Below are 19,476 nucleotides of genomic sequence, written 5' to 3'. Positions count from 1 at the left end.
AGCTGTATCAAAGGCCCATCTAACTGTGGATTCTGTCTCTGAGAGAAGCACTGAAGGACTGTTTATGGCAGGTATCGTGATGTCGGCCTCAAAAGGCTGATGGTGTTCTGCAAGCATCCCAACTCTGCTCATGTGGTGCTGCTGAACATTCACTCCACAAATGAATGTACTGCTTCCTGTATGCAAGACACTCTTCTAGGCACTGGGGATACAGCAGTGAACGCAATGGAACAAACTCTCTCATGGTGCTCATATTCTGGTATGCGGCCAATAAACAAGATAAAAAAGCAAAATATATAGAATGAGAAGTGGTGATAGGTACCACGGAATAACATAAGGCAGGAAGGGAGAAAAGTGGGTGTCAGGACTGTCAGCAGTGGAATTGCAGTCTTTGAGAGGGTGGCCAGGGACGGCTTATGGAGAGGATGACATGTGAGTGAACATCTGAAGGTGGTTAAGAACATCCCGGGGAAAGGGAACAGCGAGGGCAAAGGCCCTGAGCTGAAGCCTGCTGGAGTGTTTGAGCAGCAGCAGGAAGTCAGGGTGGCTGGGTACAGTAACTGAGGAGAGTGGAGGACATGAGGTCAGGGAGGTAGTAGCAGGGATGGCGGTAAAGGGGAGAGGGACACCATGCAGGGCCTTTAGGCCATTGTAAGGACTTTAGCTGCTACTATGAGTGAAGTGATGTAGAAGAGACTGGCTAATTATTTACCAAACTGTTTCTTCTTCATCCTGTGACACAGCTAGACATTTCCCAGCCACCTTACAGCATGGCCACGTGACTGAGCTCTGGCCAAGGGAAGAGAGGCAGAAATGATGTCCACTACTTCCAGTACTGGCCATGCAAACCTGCCACATGCCATTCTCCAAGCTCTTTCTCTTTCTGTGGCAACCCTGGAAACTGTGTAGTGCAGATAGCAAGTCACAAGATAGAAGGAGCCCAGGGTCCTGTTAAAGAGCCACTCCATGAACACCCTTTTTGGGCTTTTCTGTGTGTGAGAAATGAACTTCTGTTGGTTATTTTATGCCACTGATATATCGGGGTTTATCTCTTACAGAGGTAGCATTACCTTAACTAATACAGATGGGAAGCCACTGGAAGGTTTCCACTTCTCATTGGAGCAGAGAAGTGACATGACCTAAGATTTTAAAAGGGTCACATTAGATTGAGGAGGTTAAGATTAGAAACAAGTCACCCACTTCGGAGGCTTTTGCAACAATCCAGGTGATGATGGCTTGGTCCAAGGTAGTAACAGTAGAAACAGTGAGGAGGGTCAGACTGTGCATATATCTTGAAAGTATCAATAGTGTAAAAGGGTTTCCTGATGGGTTGGAAATGGGGTGGAGAGAGAGGACTCAAGGATGACTGCAAGGTTTTGAGCAAGTAAAAAAATGGAGCTGTATTTACTAGGATAGAAAAGACCTTGTGGGGAGCAAGTCTTGAGGGATACTATTGAGAGATTAGTTTTGGACATATTGAGATGCCTATTAGATATTCAAACGGAGATGTCAAGTAGGCAGTTGGAGCTCACAGTGTCTGGACTAGAGATATAAATTTAGGAGTAACTGGTTTATGTGTGGTATAAAACCATGTGTTTTGATTAGAAGAGACCCAAGACTGAGTCCTGGAAATTTCTAGTGTTTGGAGATGGTGGTGGTGGTGGTGGGGTGTTGATGAGAATGAAGTAGCAAAGGAAACTGAGGAGAAAAGCCAGTGAAGGAGGAGGAGAGCATAGTGCTCTAGACGCCAAGTGAAGGAAGTGTTTCCAGGAGAAATCACGTATGTTACGCACTAAGAGTGAGCTGAGGAGAGATTGACCATTGGCTTTAGCAATGTGAAGATCAGGTTTGGTGGGGTAGTGGAGGGGTTAGAGAGAGAATGTGAAGCACGATGTTGGAAACCCTTTCAGGGAGTTTACTATAAAGGGGAGCAGAGTGGGCAGAGGGGCCAAGAGAGGTTTTGTTTTATTTTGTTATGTTTTCAAATGGAAGAAATAACAGTTATGTTTCGGAGAAATACCAGCACATTTGTTACTGATGGGAAGGACCTAGGAGAGAGAATCAAACTGTTGATGTAGGGAGAGGGGAGAGTTGCTGGAGCAATGTCCTTGAGAAGGGAAGATGGGATGGGATCCAGTACAAAAGGGGAAAAGTTGGACTTTGCTTAGAGTGAGACAGTTCTTCTATATTAATACGGAGAGAAACTCGATCTACTGGTCCGATTCCAGATAAGTGGTAGGCATCGTGGTGGGAACTTGGAGTTCTCTTTCAGTTGCTTCTGTGTTGTCAGTGAAATGGGAAGCTGGGTCATCAGGAGGCAGTGGGGGGTTTAAAGAGGGAGAAGATGTGAAATAGCCATTCAACAGAGAGAACATATGAGGGGAACATGGTATGATCTCCAGGCAACATCGACGACCCTCTTGAGGCCTGAGATGATGACTTTAAGGTGAAAATGGTTAGTATGTCATGTGGTTTTTCTCCAGGCAAGTTTAGTGGCATGGTGCAGTTGGTGGAGAGTTGGACTTGGTCGGTGAGTAGAATAAAGTGGACGAGACACAAAGGTGCTGAGGGTACTTGAGAGGGAGTGATAATATTCAGGATGGATTCTGGAATCTAGGCTGGAGGGGAAGGGACTGAGGATGTGAGGAGAGTGAGGGATAGTGAAAACCCAGAAGGAGCAAGAGATTGCAGGATTGGTGGGGTTGAAGGATTATTGAACTCAGGGAAATATAGGAGATGGCATAGTTGGAGAGTAGGAATAATGGGGTGGGGTGCAGTTATTAATGACAAACTCTAGGGTAAAATCAGGGGGGTCCGTGGCTGAGGAGGGTGAAGGACAGTAACAGCGACCAGGGTATGGGAAGGATCATCTATGTGGATATTGAAAACACCAAGAATTAGGACATAACTCATCCTTGGCAAGAGTGATGGTGGTCCAGGAACTTACTTTTTAGCCCTCCAACCATTTCAGTCTGAAAACCACTTCAGTGAATGGGGGGAAGGGATAGTTAGGGAGTGTGGGATTGATATGTACAGACTGCTGTATTTAAAATGGATAACCAACAAGGACCTACTGTATAACACAGGGAACTCTGCTCAATAGTATGTAACAGCCTAAATGGGAAAAGAATTTGAAAAATAATAGATATATGTATAAGTATAACTGAATCACCTGAAACTATCACAACATTGTTAATCAACTGTACTCCAATATAAAATAAAAAGTTTTAAAAAAAAGTTATTTTGTCACTGCCCACCCCCCTCAAAAAAAAAACCACTTCAGTGAAGAAAAAGACCCTCCTAGGGTAACCTAAATCAAAGCAAGACATCCAAAAAAGCTTTCCAATTAGAAGGTTGGGTAGCTTTTCTGAAATACTCATAGTCTGGTTTTTATTGAATGTGAAATATTGTGCATTTTAAATAGAGGTCAGTCCATGGGCCGTCTGACTGACCCTCCTTAGTGACTCTCTTGATCTATAATTTGTGAACCCCTGATTTTACCTATACTTCGAGCCTGGAACCTCTGATTTACCTGTGCTTTGAGCCTGTGTCTCTTCTCCTTGAAATCTCTAATAAGCGCTAACAAGATATGTCAACATTTCAAGGGGGTGTCATGTGCAAAAGAAAGTGAGCCAGTGTTTGTAGGGCTGAGACAATAGTAAACTTTGAAAGTTTGAACACAAAAGAGAAAATCCGCCTATTTCACAGACCTTGTCTTAACAACCTCCTGCAGGAACCTTTCTGCAGCCTCAAACCCAAACCACCATTTGGAACAGCAGGGCCAGGCTAGCAAGTTCAAGTTAGGGAATGCACTAAGGAAGAAGGTCTAAAGCTTGAATCAGAAAAGAGGGACTAACAAGAGAAACTGGCAAAAAGGGACATTTAAGGAGAAGCCTTTGGCTGGAATTCATTTCTGTTTCCTCATCCTTATCCAGAGGAATCTGAGCGGAGAAGAAAACACATATCGCTTTTGGTATATGGCCTTACTTTCAAGTTTTAAATTAGATAAATAGAAGCTCGGTGAGGCCTCTCTCAGAGGTGTACTTCTCTTGTCCTCTCTTCTGTTTCTTTCTGTCACCACTTTTCTGCATCTTCCTTCTTCTCTGGTTTCCACCCTCCACATTCCTCTTCACCCTCGTTTTGTTCTCTTCCACCTCTCCTCTGGTCCTGGTTCTCTTTCCTTCCTTCTCTCCATCTCTTGGTCCTGGTCCTTCTGAGAGCACGACTTCTTGTGCTGGAACGGAGGTGAGGTGTGGTGATGTGCAGTGGTGAGGACATGAAGTTATGGACGGGAATGATGCTGGAATAATGCTTCTCATCCAGGAGCCATGCTCCCAAGTGGTTCTCCAGGGAAAGGCTATGTTGTCAGCGTGAGATTATTCTAGTTTTTCCTTAGTTACAGCTTTCTCCTCCCTTCCATCCAGATAGAGTCCCTCAGAAAGCTGAATGCTGCAGAGTGGCGTTGGCGAGGGCTGCATAGATTCTCTCCAGTGTGAAAGTGTGGCTCAAATAGAACTTCCTGTAGGAGTAGGAGCGAAAAACTTTCAATAAGATGTAACACCTCAAAAGCTCTTCTGTGGGCACCTAGATACTTCTGTTAATTTTTAAAATTGTCAACTATTAATAACAGGTAACTTGTAAGAGTTAGTGGTTTATTGATAATACTTTACTCTGGAAAACATATAACCACTTCTACCTTCTTTAAGGGTGTCTCTCTGGTCAGACAGAGGCACAAAGGAAGTACTTAATGAATAACTGTTAAATGAATACATGGATGGATGAATGAGGATTGGAGTTTGGGAAGATAAGGGCTGGACCCCAGCTAGGGCCCCTAGCTCCTTCCCACTCTCCTCAGTGGAAGGTTGGGGCCCCCAAGGAGCTCAGGGAAGGAAAAGGAGCTCCCCCCTCCCCACTGCAGAGGCAGACCCTCATGCTTCCCACACTGCAGGGAGAAGGCAGCTCTAGTGACGACAGCGTCCTGCTAGTCTCTGTCCCTTCAGAGCCACTTGCAGGAACTCCCAGGGGCCTCTGGTGGCCCTGGAGGTGCCATACTTAGGGTTTCACTCAGGCCAGTTGGAGGTAAAGAAGAACAGGGCAGGAAGAAAGAGGGCTGAGGGCTTCCCTGGTGGCGCAGTGGTTAAGAATCCGCCTGCCAATGCAGGGGACACGGGTTCGAGCCCTGGTCCGGGAAGATCCCACATGCTGCGGAGCAACTAAGCCCGTGCGCCACAACTACTGAGGCTACGCTCTAGAGCCCGCGAGCCACAACTACTGAAGCCTGAGCGCCTAGAGCCCGTGGTCCACAACGAGAGAAGCCACCGCAATGAGAAGCCCGCGCACCACCACGAAGCGTAGCTCCCGCTCACCGCAACTAGAGAAAGCCCGCGCGCAGCAACAAAGACCCAACACAGCCAAATATAAATAAATAAATTTATTTATTAAAAAATAAAATAATAATTTAAAAAAAAAGAAAGAAAGAGGCCCCCCACTCCCACCCCACAGCCTCCTGGAATTATCCCCAGGACCCTAGGACCTGAACCCAGACCTGAGGTAGAATTCCAGGCCTGTCCCAGGAAGGCAGCTGGATTAATCCCATCACCGTACCTATGAGTGGTACCAGCTGGGGCCGGCGGAGGCTGCCAGAGTGCTGAGGAGTGAGGGGGGCTGCAGCCCAGTGGGGTTCTCTCTTTCCCACTCTCCATACGTGAACGACTCCCTCCAACTGAGGTCACGGGTGCAAGGGATGGAGCCTTCGCTGGGACGGTTTTTTTCCAGGTCAAAAAGGGCATGCATTTGTGTACTTTAATTCACAGAGCACTCTCACAGAGGCCAGCCAACATTTGCGAGGTGCTTATTACGGGCCAGGCACTGTTCCAAACAGTTACAGGCGTCAATGCTCTTTTAATACTCACAACCACCCCCGAGAGGTCAGTGCTGCCACAGTCCCCATTTGCTGCATGAGGATTCTGAGGCCCAGCAAGTTTAAGTCACTTACCTGTGGTCACAAAATGACGCGGCAAGGCCAGAATTCAAGGCCAGATAACCAGGCAACAGAGCCCGTGTTTTTACCACTACGTCATGTGAACAAGGCAGTACCAGTAAAAGGAGGCAACCAACGTGGCTTGGAGAGGTTAACCAAGTGAATTTCCCTAGGAGATTCAGCTAGCTGAACTGGCAATGGCCTTGAACCCAGATGGCCTGAAGCCAGAGCCTGTTTCTGGTCCACTTGGCTTCAGCTACTCAAAGGGTGGCTTGCAACCTAGCAGCCTCGGCATCACCTAGAGCATGTGAAAAATGCAGTCTCAGGTCCACCCAGACCCACTGAATCAGAATCTGCATATTAACAAGATCCTCAGGGGATCATTTGCACATGAAAGTTTGGGAAGCACTGTGATAGGTCACACCGCCCACTGATCGGGAGTTGAAAGATTCAACTACACAGGTAAGCTTGGGGACGCTGGCTTTTCCAAATGTAGCGCCCGCGCTCGCTCTCTCTCTCTCTCTCTCTCTCTCTCTCTCTCTCTCTCTCTCTCTCGTCATCCAGAAGTTCCAAGAGGCTGGGGTGTGACTGTCCTTCCAAACTGAAAGGGTACACTACCTCGCCCAAAGAGAAAAGAGGGGTTCCTTCAGCTCCGAGGAAAGAGCAGGGTCCTGAGGACACCCCAAGATGATTAATTGAAATCAGCCTAGGGGCATCTTGGGAACAACAGTTCCCACGACACAGATGGCCTGTGAGTCTGAAATTCTAGCTGTTCTCTCAAATCCTAGAAATAAGTTTGAAATATTCTCTATTTCTGTCTTCTTCAACTCTAATCTCATGCGGTATGTTTTGAGTGTATGTGTGTGTATGTGTGTGTGTCTGTGTTTGAATGTATGTGGAAAAACATTAATTAATGAATCACCATTGTATTAGCAGTCACATAATATGAGAAAGCACTTCTAGACTTGGAGAAAACATGGGCCAGCAATCAGCTCTATTTACCATATAGAACAGGGGTTGTGAACTGGCAGCCTCCGGGCTCACTTTGGTCTGTGGATACCTTTTGTTTGCTCACTAAGTGTTGGCCTGTACTGTACTTTAGTATTTTATGAAGTGGGGAGGGGGGGTATGTGATATAAAAATTCAGATTTTTGTTTTTTCTTGAAAAATCAGAGTATCTGGCAACTCCAGGCTTGTGTTGCAGCGTGGCAACAATTAGTTGAAGCTTTAATTGAAACGTTCACTTTTTCATGCCACTGTCCCCACCACTCCCTATTGTCTCCTCAATGCTGAAACCAAGTGTCAGCCCAGCTGTTGTTTTACCAATGATAGAGTTGAGAGAAAACCCAGCCATTTCTTATATCTATGACACTTAGACTCTTTACTCCTCTATACCCCCTGCAGATGTTTGAGCTGCAACCCCTGGTTTGGATAAAAGTTGGCACAGCTCCCCTGGGATCTACACATTCCTCTAAATCTCTAAATATAACATGATATTCTGACTGCCTCCTGAGCCAATTTGGAGGAATAATTTCTTAGTGGTGTGGTGCACAAATATTTATTGAGCTCCTATTGTGTTCCCATCCCTGTGCTTGCCACTGTAGAAATTCAGAGGCACCAGAAAAATTTAGTATTGGTTGAAGAAACAAGACTTAAGCCTATGAAACAATCAGGGATAGTATGTTGTATAAGAGAGGTTATGACCAAGGAGAGATTTGTCTGGGCAGGAAGGTGGCGTGAGTGGACCTGAAAGGTTAGGTAGGATTTAGGGTGGCATCAGGAGGAAGGGAGGAGAGGGGGATGAATAAGGCATGGGGAAGGGTAGCTGAGGTTTGACCAGAGCAGAAGATTTGGCTGGAGAACAGGAGGAGTCAGAGGGCTCCCATTTGAGGAGGGGACAGTGACCAGGTGAGATGGGTACGAGGGGAAAGTTCATGCAGGATCATCCATGCCAAAATGAGTGGATCTGGGGTAAACTAGAACCCAGAAATAAATCGGGAACAGGGCTGCTGTTTCCAGAATGGGTCATGCTGTCTCACACAGACTCTGCGTCTCTTCCTAGAAACCCCGCCTCATCCGCCTTGGCCAGCCCACTCGTACTTATCCTCTCTGACTCAGCTCAGACCCCAGGCCTTCTGGGACAGCTTCCCGGGAGGAGAGAGGGAGGCCTGTCTTTGTGCTCCTGTGGCACCCCAGGCTTGAGCTTTGAATGTTGCCTGGAAGGAGAGGTTATGTAATTTGGGGACTTACCCATCTGACTCCAAAAATTATAAACCCCTTGAAGGGGGTGCTGTGTCTTTCTTCACTGTGATTCCAAAGCCTTCAACAGTGTTAGGCACTTACCAAGTGCTCAGTGCATGCTTTTGAATGAATAAATGAATGAACGAACTAGCAGAAGATCGCTGCCGTGGTCCAGGCAAGAGATGATAAAGTGGACTAGGGTGGGATCTGTGGGAGTAGAAATGAAGTAAAGAATATAAGAAACATTTGAAAGAAAGGAATTAATAGGATTTGATGCCAAATTGACTATGGTGGCCAAAGATCCCGGAGGAACTCAACCTAAGGTACAGGAGGATGACGGCAACCCTGACAGCACCAGGAAAGTTGGGGTGGGGTACTAGAGGCAATCTTACTCCTATATCTGCAGAGCAGAAAATTCCCCGAGACAAGGGTGCCCCGTGCCCTCCGTTACCTGGACTGTCCTTTTTTTTCTCTGTCTTTCTGCTGCTCCTGGAACTCCAGCCATTTCAGGATCAAGAAAATGGAAATCAAAAGGAAAAGAATAGAGCATGAAACTCTCATTTTAAATCTTTTTTCCAGTTATATTTTTCCTGATGCAACAAAAGCTTTAGAGGCAGATATAAATGTGAAAAAGGCCAGCTGTGACTATATTGGGTGGGTGTGACGCATATTAAAGTAGCAGAAGAAAAAATAGGGAAGGGGGAGGCGGGATGGGGTGGAGTTTGGGCAGCAGAACCCAGGCTGCTGATTTTGCTGAGGTGGAGTGGGTGTGACTCCATCTGTTTGGTCCTGCGTCTTGGCCATTTATTTTATTTGCTGTACATTGCATGTTGCTGCCAACGTGCAAAAACTGCTATAACCGCAACCAGACTAGAACCTGCCTAAATGAGGAGAAAGATCATCACTCGGGGCTTCATGCTGAAAAATTAAAGAGAAGAAACTAAATGTCTGTACAAAGCAATTATTGAGACAAGGAAGCAAAAATTCAATGTTCCCTGTTTCTCACATCCCTCTGATCCGTCTTGTACATGACAGCCCAGACTCAGTTGCCATAGCTCCCTGGCTGGTCCCTCCACACCTAGCCTCCCTCTCTTCAAATCACTGTCACTGCAACAGCCAGCATGACCTTTTTAAAATGTACATAGGATCACGCCACTTCCCTGTTTAAAATGCTGCTAAGGCTCCCATTACACTTAAAGCCTAAATCCATTCGCATGGCTTCCCAGCCCCTGCCTGGCTTGGTCCCTGCCCACTTCTACATATGTCGTCCTACCACCATCCCCACTTCCCTACTGGCCTTCCTTCCCTTTCTCTGCACTCACCAAGCTTCTTCCTCAGGGCGAAGCCTCATTTGTTGCCTTACCCTGCACAGCTTTCTCCACCCTTTAACTGGCTTGTGCATGTTTCTCCTTCAGGTCTTTGACTCCTCTGACCTCCTGGAGATATTAAAAGCTGTCTGTGCCAGAGATTGCCAGTAGGTCCCGAGCATGCCCTTTTCCCTTCTCCCTCCGGGGCAGAACATCTAATTTTGTGTTGGGCCCATGGCTATGTGGAATGGAGGCTGCATTTCCCAGCCTCCTTTGCAGCTGGGTGTGGCCATGTGACTGAATTGTGACCAGTGAGGAATAAACAGAAGCCGTCCTTCCCAGAGTAATAAAGAAAATCTGTAAGTTAACATTCTAAGACAGTCAAAATATCTCGCTATTAGATATCAAATATCTTCCTCCATTAGAGTCCAGGGCTCTCCAGCTCAGCAATGTGACATCTTACCATCTTACATCTTCCTTCATTACAGATCTCTGTATGATATACAGAGTGACAACCCCAGTATAAATTCTTTAACAGCAGGCAACTAACAAGTCTTTTTCTTGTGTTAATAGTTTTTCTACTTCCAGCTCAAGTTAGAATTAAAAATACAAGCTAATTTTTTTCTTTTTGGCCGCGCCTCGCAGCTTGCGGGATCTCAGTTCCCCGACCAGGGACTGAACCCTGGCCCTCGGCAGTGAGAGCGCAGAGTCCTAACCACAGGACCGCCAGGGAATTCCCTACAAGTTAATATTAATTGAGCGTTTATTACATCCTCCTGTAAATTTGCTGAGGATGGGCCGAGCACTTGATGCACATGAGCTCATTGAATCCTGACACGATCTGCTTGAGGTTGGCAGTACTGCAATTTCTACTTTATAGGTGTAAAAACCGAGGCCCAGCAGAGTTAAGCAATATGCCCCCAAGGGCTCATAGTCAGAGTGGTGACTTGGGCCCAGGGTTGTGTGAGCTCTTACCCATTATGAGAGACTGCATCCTCTGAGCTCTCCTGGTTTTCAGTTTATCACTGGCATTCACAAACAAAACTTTCTTTTTTTAAATTCTGTCTCTGAGTTGCTGGTCCCTGTTACGACAAAAATCTCCTTCTCTCTGACACCTCGTTTTTCTCTTCTGGTGACATTTACTGATTTTTTTCTGTTCTTCCTTTTCTTTGACACCACAAATCAAGTTCACTAGGACCCCGGTTCCCATTTTATCTTTGCTCTCTGGCCGTGGTGCCCTGTGGTCTAAGTGCTCTCGACCTCTGTCTCTCTCATACCAACCAGTCTTAAGACGCAACCCTTAGTCATCTGTACATGTAAGGACATTTCCTCAGGCATGGAGAAGACAGGCCTGCAGGAGGGAGCTTTCCAGAAAACGTTAAAAAAAAAAAAAAAAGTAATATAGAAGCTCCATAAAGTTCAAGCAGAGGCCAGGTAAGTAGGTAACGGAACCCAGGGACAGATGATGACATTTTAAACAGCATTTTGATTACTTTTCTGTAGGACTAGAAACGAGTTTAGAAATTAGGTTTTACTTTTCCACCTGTGTTACTAATTTATTCGTAATATTGAAGAAGCTACTTTCCATTTTTTATAAAATTCCTCCTCTGGGGTCAAGCCCACGATGCTTGTGGAGAAGGAGAATTAGGCAAAGAGACCAGGAAAAGGTTGCCCTGAGTCAAGAATACAGACTGGATACTGAGGGGCAATACTTCATGCACCTCCCTGTGCCCATTAACCAAGATAACTTGGTTTCTGGATCTCCCAGCGCAGACCATCTGGGGACGTCATGCTGGCTGGATTTGAGGCATGTACCTGAACTGGTTGTGCTGGTGCAAGTCGGCAAAAGTCTGAGAGAGGGCCTCACTCTCCCCCTTGGCCATCAGCTGCGTGAGGCTCTCGCTGGGCTGGGAGGCTTGGAGTTTCTTCTGCACTAACTAGATGGAGGAAAAAAGCAAAACCAGGTGTAAGTTCTCAGCATCTCTGCATTTTCCTAATATCATGGTACAGACCCTAAAGGTTAGAACTCAGCTGTCCTATCAGACAGAGCCATGCCAACTGCAGAGAGAGGCAATTCTGAGGCCATATCTGTTTGTTTATACCTCCATACTGTTATAAATATCCTTTGGTGTCCCAAGAATAACATTGTCCCTGAAAACTTTAAACATAATTTAGTAGATAAGCTATTCTTATTAACATACCTTAATATGTTATTGAATAGCCTATTAATATAAACTTTAATAAAGCTTATGCTACTTGGTTTTATATTTAAATGGAAGGGGATTAAATGTTTATTGTAGGAATTTAATGTTTTTCAAATTCATTTCTCTAAGAAATATCCTACGTTGAGCTACTTTTTATGCCAGAGTAAAACTGCCTTTTTTCCTGTTGCCTGTGATACCCCAGAGATGCCCCAGTTGTGCACACTGCTCATAGCCATTCAATATTTATTGAATATCAACTACGTGCCAGGCACTGGGGAATCGAAGTGATGAAAACAGATAAAAATCTCGGCCTTCATGGATTTTGTGTTGTAACTCAAGTCAGGCTTCTGTTCATTATACTACAAGGCCTGGGGCAAAAAGGCCCAGGTAGCTTCCCTGAATTCTATCAAATATTTAAAGAAGTAGTAACACCAATCGTCACAAACTCAGAAATAGAGGAGGGAACACTTCCCAAATTACTCAGTAAGGTGAGTATTACCCTGATACCAAAGCCAGGCTATCACAAGAAAACTACAGACCAATATCTCTAATGAACATAGATGCAAAACTCCTTAACAAAATGCTAGGGAACCAGATCCAGTAATATATAAAAAGGATCATACACACCGTAACCAAATGGAATTTATTGCAGGAACATAAGGCTGGTTTAACATCTAAAAGTGAATTAATGTAATATACTATATTAATAGAATAAAGGACAAAATATGTGATCATCTCAGCAGATGGAGAAAAAGCATCTGACAAAATTTAATACCCACTCATGATAAAAATTCTCAATAAACAAGGAATAGAAGGGAATTTCCTGAACCTTATGAAGGGCATCTACAAAAATCCCATGGTTAACATCATGCTTAATAAAAGACTCGATGTTTTTCCCCTAATACCAGGAACAAGGCAAGGATATCTACTTTTGCTACTTCTATTAAACATTGTACTGAAGGTTCTAACTAATGCAATAAGGCAATAAACAAATAAATGGATCTAAACTGGAAATGAAGTTAAGCTGTCTTTATTCGCAGATGACATGAATGTATGCACATATGTAGAAAATCCCAAGGAATCCACAAAAACTACTACAACTAATAAACAAGATTAATACACAAAAACCAGTTGTATTCCTGTACATTTTCAATGACTGATGCAAAAATTATTAAGAAAACAATTCCATTCACAATAATATCAACAGCAATCAAATACTTAGGAATATATTGAACAAAAGAAGTGTAGAACTTGCAAACTGAAAGCTACAAAACATTGCTAAGGGAAATTAGATTGACATAAATGGAAAGACATTCGATATACATGTATTAAAAGACTCAATATTGTCAAGATGGCAATTTCCCCTAAATTGATATATAAATTCCACGTCCTTATCAAAATTCCAGCAGGAGTTTTTTTTTTTTGTAGAAATCGACAAGTTGATCCTAAAATTTACATGGAAATGCAAAGGATCTGGAATAGCCAAAACAATTTGAAAAAGAGCAAAATTGGAAGATTTACAACACCCAATTTCAAAACTTACTATAAAGCTACATTAATCAAGACATTGTGGGATTGGCACAAGAACAGGCAAACGAATCAATGGAACAGAATTGAGAAGCCAGAAATAGATCCTTACATTTATGGTCAATTGATTTTTGGCAAAGATGCCAAGACAATTCAATGTGGAAAGGATAGGCTTTTCAACAAATGGTACTAGGACAGTTGTATATCCACAGGCTAAAAAAAAAAAAAAGTACTTAAAAAAGTACCCTTACCTCACATCATTCACAAATATTAATTCAAAATGGATCAGAGACCTAAATGTAAGAGCTAAGTCTTCTAGACTTCTAGAAGAAAATATAGGATAACATCTTAGTGACTTTGGGTTGAGCAAAGAGTTTTTAGATACAACACCAAAAGCCTGATCCATAAAAGAAAAAATTGATAAACTGCATTTCATCAAAATTTTAAACTTCTGGGCTTCCCTGGTGGTGCAGCGGTTAAGAATCCACCTGCCAATGCAGGGGACACGGGTTCAAGCCCTGGTCCGGGAGGATCCCACACGCTGCGGAGCAACTAAGCCCGCGCGCTGCAACTACTAAAGCCTGCGCGCCTAGAGCCCGTGCTCTGCAACAAGAGAAGCCACCGCAATAAGAAGCCCGTGCACTGCAATGAAGAGTGGTCCCTGTTCGCCGCAACTAGAGAAAGCCTGCGTGCAGCAACAAAGACCCAACGCAGCCAAAAATTAAAATAAATAAAATAAATAAATAAAATAAAAATTTTAAACTTTTGCTCCTCAAAAGACATCATTAAGAAAATGAAAAGACAACTCACGGACTGGGAGAAAATATTTACAAATCATACATCTGATAAAGGACTTGTATCCAGAATATGCAAAGAACTCTTACAACTCAATAAGAAGAAAAAAATCAATTTAAAAATAGGCAAGGGACTTCCCTGGTGGTCCAGTGGTTAAGACTCTGCGCTTCCACTGCAGGGGGCCTGGGTTTGATCCCTGGTCAGGGAACTAGATCCCACATGCATGCTACAACTAAGAGTTTGCATGCCACAACTAAGAGTTTGCATGCCACAACTAAGGAGCAGGTGAGCTGCAACTAAGAAGCCGGCCTGCCTCAACTAAGACCTGGCACAACCAAATAAATAAATTAAATAGATATATATATTTTTAAGTTTCAAGAAAGATTTGAATAGAAATTTCACCAAGAAGATATATAAATGACTAATAAGCCCATGTAAAGTTGCTCGACAGGAAACCCTAATTAAAAACATAACACATCCACTAAAATGACTTTAATTAAAAAGATAATACTGGGCTTCCCTGGTGGCGCAGTAGTTGAGAGTCCACCTGCCGATGCAGGGGACACGGGTTCATGCCCCGGTCCTGGAAAATCCCACATGCCGCGGAGTGGCTGGGCCCGTGAGCCATGGCCGCTGAGCCTGCGTCTGGAGTCTGTGCTCTGCCAAGGGAGAGGCCACAACAGTGAGAGGCCTGCATACCGCAAAAAAAACAAACAAACAAACAAAAAGATAATACCATTGTTTTGTTTTTGTTTTTTTTGGCCATGTGGCTTGTGGGATTTTAGTTCCCTGACCAGGGATTGAACCCAGGCCCTCAGAAGTGAACAGAGTCCTAACCACTGAACCGCCAGGGAATTCCCAACAATACCATTGCTGGTGAAGATGCGGAGAAACTAAAACCCTCATGCATTACTGGAGGGAATGTAAAATGGTACTGTCACCTTGGAAAACAGTTTGCCGGTTTAAACATAAACTTACCATATGACCCAGCAATTCCAATTCCTTGGAATCTACCCATGACAAATGAAAACATACCCTAACATACATCTATACAAAAACTTGTACACAAATGTCCACAGCAGCATTATTCATAATAGCCCCAGACTGGAAACAATCCAAATGTCTATCAACTGGTGAATAGATAAAACATGGTATGTCTATACAATGGAATACTATTCAGCAATTGAAAGGAATAAATTATTGATAGTCTGTGACTCTACCCTAGAGTTGGCCCCATGCTATGATATGGATGAACTTGAAAAACCTTATGCTAAGTGAAAGAAGCCAGACACGAAAGCCTATATATTATAGGATTCCATTTATATGAAATGTTTCAGAAATATGAGTAGAGATCGAAGACAGATCAGTGGCTGCTTAGGGCAGAAAGTAGGAACAGGGAATGGCTGCAAATGGGCATGAGGGAATTTTTTAGGGTGATAGAAATGTTCTAAAACTGGATTGTGGTGATGGTTGCACAACTCTATACATTTACTGAAAAATCTGAACTGTACACTCAGGTGAATTTTAATCAGTAAAGCTGGTTAGAAAAGGCCCAAGGCAAGGCTTCCCAGGGTGCCCCCGTATCAGCTCACTGAAGCTCTACAGCTCAGCTCTGACCTTGGCTGGAGGAGCCAATGGTGCCCACTTACCTGTGAGTCTCCTGAGGGACTGCAGCTGTTCTTGGGTACCAGGCAGTGAGTGACGAGAATCCTAGGGTCTTTGGTGGTGATGGACAGGCCCTTCTGCAGAATTTGAACCAGTCGGATCCAGAAGTGGAAGACAGTCTGAGGATGGTCAGGGTGGAGCCTTAGGTAGTAGATCTTCTCCGTGACTGTCCTCAACCGCAGGACACGTTGAAAGCGGTCACAGACCTGGAGCTCCACAAACTTCAAAGGGAGAATCCTGAAGGCGTGAGGGAAGACACACATTGCTTCTGATCCAACCCTGTCTTCATTAAAATGAGGAGTGTCTCCTTCAGAACTGAGGCTTTGGTGGGTAGGAGAGAGAATGCTTAGCACAGTGGTGCTCAAACTTTGGGGAGATCAGATTCACCTGGGGAGCTTGTTTAAAATGCAGACGCCTCAAGATAACCCCAAAGATTCAGATTCAGTAGGTCTGGGGTGAGCCCCTGGAATCTGCATTCTAACCTCTACCCATCCTGCCATGATTCTCATGCTGGTGTTCCCTGGATCCTGCTTGAGAGGGACAGCCCGGGAGTAAGGTAGCTGGGATCATAGGGCTTTTCAATTTCCTTCTTGAGAGCACAACAGGAGCTGGGTCCCACTGTCCAGCTTGTCCATTCATTGACCTCAATGCCTCCATTACTCCTCCCAAAGGAGCTAAGATTCAAGGAGCTGGCTTTGGATCTAGTATTAGTCAGCTGGGTCTGGGCTGTACTTGCCATAGGTGTACCTAGAACATAATGGAGAGGTCTATCACTGAAGCAACATGGAGCAATGAAGGGTTTACTTGGGCTTCTGGGAATATCTAGAGATTCCTGAGATATCCTACAGAAGAGGCTCAAACATCTAAAAGGGCCGTTTCATCCCCGACAAGCATAATGTTACAGCTCCAAGTGAGACTTCGCTCCACTCACTTTACCAGTAGGAAGACTGCAATGCAGCAAGTAACCTGTGACTCAAAAATTATTTGAGTCTAGTTAGTTGCATAAGGACTAGAACCTGCATCTCTCAGCCAGTGCTTCATCTGCCAGACTGCCTGGCTTCCTTGCCCCTTGGCCCCAAGTGGAGAGATTTCCTAAGAATTCAGTGCAGTGAATGCAGCGAGAAGGAAAGAGGGCGTGTAGACTGGCCCTCACTCCTGTCCACTTTATGGCCCCCCTTTGCCCCCCTTCAGGATGCTGACCTCTTCAGGATGATCTTGGGGGCTGTAGTTGGTTGGTTCCATGTCTGGCTCTGCCCATGGTGCCATTTGACGTTGGCCATGAAGAGGATGTTGGGAAGAGGCAGGCAGGGCACAGAGGAGGTCACCCCAAGGGCCATGGTGTTGGAGGCTTTGTAGATGCCTATCCAGTTCCTGCTCTTTTTGACCTGCAAAGCAGCACCCCCAGGGCACAGTCTGAGCACTGGCAGAAGCAGCAGTATGCTTTAGGCGAGAGGCACCATTCACATTTTGGGCTGGATAATTCTTTGCTTGGGGGAGGAGCTGTCCTGTGCACGGTAAGATATTTAGCAGCGTCCATGGCCTCTGCCCAATAGATGCCAGGAGCAATCTCCACCCTCCCCCCATACAAATTGCGATAACCCCAAATGTCTTCGGACATTGCCAAATGCCCCCTGGTGGCAGGGGCAAAATCATCGCTTGTTGGGAACCGCAGTTTAACCTATATTGGTTAAACAACTGTACCAGTATTTACTTTACCTACTATTAGCAATTGCCCACAAGAGTTCCTTGACGTGTGTCACACTTCTGTGAATCCTCCCTAGACTGTTTCCTGGATTTTCTTTGAAGAACCTGTCCTTTGGCACTTTCTTGAGGGGCCCTATTATCTCCTGCACCTTTTCTGCACTGTCAGGTCCCTGTAACTTCCAAGTTCTGTTTATTCTGGGTTCCATCTGGCCTGAGGGGAGCCCAGACAAGGAAACAAAAACGCACTGAGTGCCATTGCACTAAAGCCTTTGCCTCCTGTGTTTCACGGAACAGCCAGGTCAGTCCCACCCTTATTACAATAGAGGAAACTGGGATTCAGGGTGTGCAGGTCACCTTCCTGATGACACCTCCTGATAAGAAAGCAGTGGACCGGACTCTGAGCCTAGATCTCTCTGGGCGTCCAGCTCCTATTCTTTCACCCACCAACATTTCTGTTCTGAACCCTCAAAGGGCAGCTCATTTTACTGCCTCTTTGTTCATCTGCTTTGAGCTGACAGCCTGGAAGAGGAAGTAAATCGAGGGAGGAAGCTACCAAATCCTCCACTCAGAGCAGACAACACTTGACCTCTCTCCCCAGAGTGACTGCAGGAGAAAACCTATCTGGAGCTCTGCAAAGTCAGGGTCAGATGGGGTAGCCTTGCCTCAGGTTCCTCTCTTTGCCTCAGTTGTCACTCCACTCCAGTTCCAGGGACAGACTCTCCGTCACATTGTGGGAACAGATTTAGAGGAATCAAGGAGTGCCATTCTGAGCGGCCCAAGAGTACCTGGACAAAGTTGCTTTCAAACACCACTGATTCAGGAAACAGGTTGAATTCTGGAGAATGAACCCTCTGGCAGAGCAGTGCCTCCTCCACACCCAGGCCCACTCCAGGATTTGGTTCCCTATCCACAGGAAAGAGGCCCCTGAATTCTTCCCAGGCATTCAGGGAAGGGAAGGTTGGATAGGATCTTGTGACTTTGGCTGCCTTCTTCGATTTGTTCCAAGTCTTTCTATGTGGAACTGATGACAGCATTTCCGCACATGCTCAGGGGCCTGTTGCGCATTTGTCCTGGGATCTCTCTCTTCCCTTCTGGCCTTGGGCAGCTGGCCAAGGCCTGGGACCACCAATCAGATCACAATGATGAATGGATGACATCATGAAAAACCAGGGCAGGCCTGCAGGAAAGGGAAATGCAGAGGAGCCTCCCTTTTCCTCCAGGGTGCTTTCACAGCTTGTTTAGTGCCCTGACAGGCCCCAGCCCTTCTCAGGACCTGAGCTCCCCCAGAACTTGCTAAGAAAGTACTGAACCAGGCACAAAGCAAAGAAGGAAGGCTGTTAGGAATCTCCTTCTGCTTCTAAAAGGAAAATACCCTCCCTGCCTTTCAACCCTCCCTTACTCTGAATGCGACTACCCCCAAAGAGTTTTCTTATTTATTTATTTATTTATTTTTCCCCAAAGAGTTTTAAAGGCTGTTGTCAATTTAAAACCCAGCCTTCCTGAGCTTTGTACCATGTGGGCCCCACATACCCTGGTTTATCTGCAGTAGCCTTTGCTGTTTCTGGAAGGAGTTGAGGGGCTGTAGGTGCCTGCTCTGCGTTCTCCTACAGCTGGCTGGCTACTTCTGCGGGCCTTATTTCCCTGAGGAAGTCACACTGAAGAACCGTAGAAACAAGTAGTTTCTTACCCAGAGGCTGGCTTGGTGAGGGTACCAGCTGAGAGGAACAGAATCCCAACAAGTAGCTCTGCTGGATCAACAAGCCCTACTTCCTCATCCTTGAGCCAGAGGAAGAAAGAGCCCAGATCTTGGGGTGGCTAGATCAGAGGCAAAGAACCAAGCAGCCTGACTGCTATTCAAGTCTATTTCAGGGAGAAATCACATTCTAGTTTGGACAAAATTCCAGAATCTATTAATCATCAAGGAACATTCACCATCAAGGTTAAATACAGTCAATTTAGAAAAGCAATCTGACAACCAACATATGCAAAGTACAAGCATGGAGGTTTATTTTTGTGTTTCATTAACAAGTCAGGGAGGAGGCTGAAAGGTCAC

General features: G+C 45.2%; 1 protein-coding gene across 1 annotated transcript; it reads right to left on the bottom strand.

Annotated features, from left to right (window-relative positions):
* Positions 1-5,116: 5,116 nt before the first annotated feature.
* GARIN1B (golgi associated RAB2 interactor 1B) lies at positions 5,117-18,504 on the bottom strand. Its single transcript, XM_019930934.3, has 6 exons — positions 18,209-18,504; positions 16,920-17,104; positions 15,704-15,956; positions 11,344-11,465; positions 8,670-8,716; positions 5,117-5,771 (listed from the first exon to the last, which is right to left on the bottom strand). The coding sequence occupies exons 1-6, from the start codon at positions 18,455-18,457 to the stop codon at positions 5,605-5,607; spliced, it is 1,023 nt and encodes a 340-aa protein (XP_019786493.2). The 5' UTR covers positions 18,458-18,504; the 3' UTR covers positions 5,117-5,604.
* Between the last annotated feature and the right edge of the window lie 972 nt (positions 18,505-19,476).

Source organism: Tursiops truncatus, chromosome 9 (assembly GCF_011762595.2).
Source record: "Tursiops truncatus isolate mTurTru1 chromosome 9, mTurTru1.mat.Y, whole genome shotgun sequence".
Lineage (NCBI taxonomy): Eukaryota > Metazoa > Chordata > Mammalia > Artiodactyla > Delphinidae > Tursiops > Tursiops truncatus.
The sequence above is the reverse complement of the archived record's forward strand: the minus strand, read 5'-3'. Positions and strand labels throughout refer to the sequence as shown.

Excerpts from the sequence above, each read along its gene's own strand:
- GARIN1B (XM_019930934.3), bottom strand. The coding sequence starts at position 18,457 with ATGCTGTCATCAGTTCCACATAGAAAGACTTGGAACAAATCGAAGAAG. Across the intron at positions 15,957-16,919 it reads CCCAAGATCATCCTGAAGAG|GATTCTCCCTTTGAAGTTTG; the intron begins GTCAGCATCCTG and ends TCACGCCTTCAG. Across the intron at positions 8,717-11,343 it reads CACCAGCACAACCAGTTCAG|TTCCAGGAGCAGCAGAAAGA; the intron begins GTACATGCCTCA and ends AAATGGCTGGAG.